This window comes from Sinocyclocheilus anshuiensis, unplaced genomic scaffold, assembly GCF_001515605.1.
Source record: "Sinocyclocheilus anshuiensis isolate Anshui unplaced genomic scaffold, SAMN03320099.WGS_v1.1 scaffold96, whole genome shotgun sequence".
NCBI lineage: Eukaryota > Metazoa > Chordata > Actinopteri > Cypriniformes > Cyprinidae > Sinocyclocheilus > Sinocyclocheilus anshuiensis.
Window position 1 is genome coordinate 274124 of NW_015554094.1, and position 5444 is coordinate 279567.

General features: G+C 35.3%; 1 protein-coding gene across 1 annotated transcript in view; it reads left to right on the top strand.

Annotated features, from left to right (window-relative positions):
- Nucleotides 1-5444, top strand: part of LOC107669414 (CD109 antigen-like) — a 25805-nt gene extending 20361 nt beyond the window's left edge. The window contains exons 28-33 of the mRNA XM_016461621.1: nt 1109-1267; nt 2275-2340; nt 2972-3108; nt 4743-4899; nt 5054-5156; nt 5254-5444. Of these exons, the coding sequence (XP_016317107.1) occupies nt 1109-1267; nt 2275-2340; nt 2972-3108; nt 4743-4899; nt 5054-5156; nt 5254-5444 (813 nt within the window). The remainder of the gene's footprint in view (nt 1-1108; nt 1268-2274; nt 2341-2971; nt 3109-4742; nt 4900-5053; nt 5157-5253) is intronic.

Sequence of the window (5444 nt, forward strand, 5' to 3'; positions counted from 1 at the left end):
CGATCTAAACAGGAACTGAGAGAGTGTTAAATAGAGTGTGTAATGGCTCTCAGGTGAGCGTGTGATAGTGACGGCTGTGTGATAAGTGAATTCAGCTGTGTAAGTGCAATGGATGATGGGAACTGTAGTCCGGAGTGACATGTAACAGTCTGTGTAGTGTGAGAGTCAATGTAATGGTAGAGTGACCTCTAGTGGCAATCGGCCGGAAGGCCAAGGACCGGATTCGTGACATTATGTTAACACATATTGTTTACATCTTATTGAAACAGTATTGTAACATATATGGATTGGCCCCATTTACTCCCATTGTAAGTGCCTCACTGTAACCAAGCTTCTTCTTTTTTTTTTGTTTAAGAAAAGCAGGAACTAGTAAAAAAAAAAAAAAAAAAGAGGTAATCAAAATTATGCCACAAATGAACTTGGGAAATGCCTTCAACAACAGGGTCCTTCCAGTCAGCAGGGTTTAACATCTACTGAGGCACTGACTAGTTTCCAGTGTTGATGATTACACACATCTATGATCTATATTTCATTGATTCAGGGAGGTGAATTTGTTGGCAGGCAAATGTTTCAATTGGAAATCAAGCTGCGCGAAAGGCCATTGAGGTGAGATAAGAAAATGTACTTTTAATTTTAAAAAGGCCCTCGTGATATTATCCTGGACATTTGCCTCGGGACCGAAGGCCTGCGATCTGTCATGAACACTAACCTCAATGAGCACTAGCAGTTTCCAGGACGTGAGCTTTGATAAAGCGCTACACTCATGTTGAAGCCCCTCGCTTTGACACAACAACTCGAATCCAACAGGAGAACATCTGACTGCACTTGAACGAGTCGTATTTGGTAGAGTGTGGAAAGATTAAAGGATCTGTGTCTCTGCTCCGCACATGTGCGGTGTTATTTTCCAGGCGGCAGGTGATTGAATTGAGAGTGTTTCTGTGACACAGATGCACAGACACCTGTTATTGATGCAGAGATTATAACATCTGCCAAAACTGATACATGCTTATCCCATTTTTTTTCTTGTTGAATGTCCTTTTTGTTGTTTTGATCAGTTCTAAAGCTTTATTAAAATATCTCTGCTCAGTTTGTTTGTCTTTATTGTCAGGATACAGTGATGGCGTTGCATGCACTGTCAATCTACGCCACCTTCAGCAGCGCAGAGTCCATAGATCTCACCATCACTGTGAACAGTGCCTCCAGTGCTGCCGCCACATTCAACATAGACAGATACAATTACCTGCTCCAACAGAGCCAAGACCTGCCCGTATGTATATAATACACTGCTCTAGATACACACTTCTGTTCAAAAGATTGGGGTCAGTAAGTTCATTTTTGTTTGTTTTGAAAGAAATTAATGCTATAGTAAAGACATTTATGATGTTACAAAAGATTTCCAAATAAATGCTGTTCTTTTGAACTTTCTGTTCATCAAAGAATCCTGAAAAAAATGCATCACCGTTTCCACAAAAGTATTAAGCAGAACTGTTTTCAACACTGATTATAAGAATCAGTGTTTTTTGATCATCAAATCAGCATATTAGAATGATTTCTGAAGGATCATGTGACACTGAAGACTGGAGGAATGATGCTGAAAATTCAGCTTTACATCACAGGAATAAATTACATTTTAAAATATATGAATATAATATAATTTATATATTAATATAACATAATTTTACAGTTTTTACTGTTTTTTTCAATCAAATAAATGCATTAAGATTAACAATCGTAATGTAAAAGCACAAATGTGAAGCATATAATTTTATTAAAGCACTTACATTAATTCTTCAGTTAAAACCTCTATTATTTGAGCTGTAAAGCTGTTTAAATAATTTTAAGAGCTGTCATGGTAATTTTTAAGTAGTAAAATTAGATGTAATTTCACACAGAAAAGGTTAGTTTTTGCACACTAAAATCTTATTTATTCAGCTTTCAGATGAAGTATTAATCTCAATTTGACCCTTATGACTGGTTTTGTGGTCCAGGGTCACATATTACAATAGAAAACAGTTATTTTCAATTGTAACAATATTTCACACTGTATGTGTCTTTACTGTATCTTTGATCAAATAAATGCAACTTTAGTGAGCATAAAATACTTTATTCAAAATTGTATTCCTCATATTTCTGAACAACAGTGTGTAACTCCTAACATGAAGTATTAAACGGCATATGTGTGGTTTCTTATCAAAGTTATTGTTGCTGTGAAGCTGTAGTAATTTGTCAGGATCTGCTAAGTGACGCAGGCTAATGTTGGGTTTGCCTCTACAGATTGAAGCAGAAGAGGGGGTTGATATTGAGGTGGTGGCAGAGGGTAAAGGCTTTGCTCTGTTTCAGGTATGTCTAAACTCCCTGCTTGAGAATTTGTCCTGAAATGCGTTGTTTTGTACTGCTGCAAAAAATATGAAAAGTAAAAAAAAAAGCTGCTGTTTGCTTGTTGACCATCTTAACAACTTTGCATAATTTAGCAGGATCAAGCTATCATCTCCATTGCAAAACTGTCAATTAGCAAGGCATTACCAATGAAAGCAGGTTACGAAGGTTCAACAGCTGCGAATAATAACTGAAATTCCCGTAAAGATAAAAAGAGATGTCATGGCAGAAATATTCTGTTGTCATCAGCAGTCGGATCCCCTCTTTCTCGGTCCAATGTGTAATTATACCTTTGATTGCTCGCCATGGAGCACATAAACCGGCCCAGGCGGTTTTCCTCATCAGTGAGACACCAGCAACATCTCGAGCTGCATTGAAAGACCTCACTGAAGAAACAGCATCCAGAACTCTGTTCAGCAGAAGATTAGCAAAAGCAGAGATGATTTCATTTTGAGTTGTGTTTGCTAACTTGTTCTTCAGACATGATTCCTCAAATCATCTGGCTTGTACTATTACTTTATAAAATGTCATAAAATGAGGGGAAAAAATCCCAAAGACTTATTAGAGTAATATTGATTTTCTCTTACTGTTTCAGCTTAGTGTGTTCTACAATGTGATGAACCTGAGAACATCACTCAGAGGGCGTGACATGCACACGGACGAGGTCTTTTATTTGTATGTAGACGTAATGGACAATGAGGAGTTCAATGTAAACCTTTACATATGTTTCAGGTGAGCGGCTGAGTTAAGAAATTAAGTCTGAGTTAAGAAATGATTTCATCAGCACCAAAAAATGTGATTAAAAAGTTAACAAAACAATAGGGCTGCTTGATTATGGCAAAATTATGGTCACTATTGATATTCAGATTATTTAACACGATTATTTGACTTTTGGAAACATCATGCTTTTTTCAACTTATTATTAGTGTTTTTTTATTTTAAAAAAGTCTTTAACTCAACTAAAAAAATAAATATAAACAAAATCTGAAATATTAGTGCTGTCAAACGATTAATCGCGATTAATCGCATTCAAAATGAAACGTTTTTGTTTACATAATATGTGACCCTGGAGCACAAAAGCAGTCTTAAGTCGCTGCGGTATATTTGTAGCAATAGCCAAAAATACATTGTATGGGTCAAAATTATTGATTTTTCTTTTATGCCAAAAATCATTAGGATATTAAGTAAAGATCATGTTCCATGAAGATATTTTGTAAATTTCCTACTGTAAATATATAAAAACTTAATTTTTGATTAATAATATGCATTGCTAAGAACTTCATTTGGACAACTTTAAAGGCGATTTTCTCAATATTTTGATTTTTTTTGCACCCTCAGATTCCATACTTTCTAATAGTTGTATCTCGACCAAATATTGTCCTATCCTAACAAACCATACATCAATAGAAAGCTTATTTATTCATGTGTGTATATTTATATATACATAATAAATATACAAAGTACACACACATACATTATGTAAACAAAAACTTTTATTTTGGATGCGATTAATTGTATCTTATTTTCACATCCAAAATGGTAATAATAAAACATTTATAAATATATTTGAATTATATAACAAAATATAAAAACAAATGGCATTTATTTTGAATAAAATATAGCAAGTGCACATTTCAATATAAAAAACAAATCACAAAATGAAGTATGAAACAGTAAATATATTGTTTAAAATTAAGACAAAAAGTCTTGGACAGTTTCTGGTTGTCAAACTTTGTGGATATTTATTGTTATTTATATAATAAATGACACCGTTGTTATTCTGCTAGGACATCCATGTGAATTTGAGAAATTACTTCATGCATTCATGAAAAATGGATGCATGAAAAATAATTGGCTCTAAAAAATGTTTTGTGAAAAGCTAAATTGTTAGTTTGCAGATTCCACTCGGTTTGATGTTTTGTTTGTTTGTTTCTTTTCATTTCATTCCATTTCTTTTTATTTAGTTAAAAAGGACAATGTACATTAATAAACATTCAAATAAATGTAAATGTTCTTGAGTTAGCCAGAAGGCTCATTTTCATCAGCAGGCCATTTTGCATGATATTATTGGGCAGAATAGAAAAATAGTACAATACAGAAAGCATATAATAAATAATATACAGTAGTCTCAGTATGGATGTTAAAAAGTAAAATCAGTGTCCACATTGTTGATTAACAAAAAACCAATTCCTAAAAATATACTTAAATTATAATATGCATATTCTACAGTATATCATCAATATTACATTACATTTTGGATAACTAGTGCAAATCATGAAATTCAAACATTTTTAAGTGTCCAAATACTTTTTGGGGTCACTGTGGATATTCGATGGAATCACTTTTGATCAGAAATCTGTTTTAAGGCTGAGGGAGAACCAGGGCCTGAGACAGACGGGTATGGCCATACTGGACGTGGGTTTACTCTCGGGGTTCAGTTTGGCCCAAAACGGTGTCCAGCTAAATGATATAGTCAGACGAGTAGAGACGCCTTCAGGACGAGTTATACTTTATTTAGACACGGTGAGTTCCTCTTAGCTTCTTAAACAATATTTGTATCAGTATTGTGTGCCAAGTCTGTTTTTGTGCTGATGATGGTTTATTTGGTTCATGTTTTTGTGTTCATTATGCATCCATGGCTGTATGTCCAGTCTCACTGTCTTTTCTCTCATCACAGGTGACCACAGCGGAAAGGTGCGTTGAAATATCCACCATCCAGGACTTTAAGGTGACCAATGTCCAAGATGCTGTGGTCATGATCTACGATTACTATGAGCCCCGTAAGACTCTTTAAATAATAGCTCCAGATTCTCTAATGCATTTGTATGTTCCAGTATGTGTTTCAAGCTCCTTGTTTCATTCCCTTACCTTCTGCAGGACGGAGGACAGTGCGGTCCTACACGTCTGAGACAAGACGGGACATGTCTGTGTGTTCGCTATGTGGGCCGGATTGCTCCGAGTGTGGGGTTCGAGACATCTGGCCGACTGACGGGACGCCGTCCATTAATAAACATCCACTTCTGGCTCTAAGTTTGACCACAGCACTCATCCTGTCAATCTGCAACTAG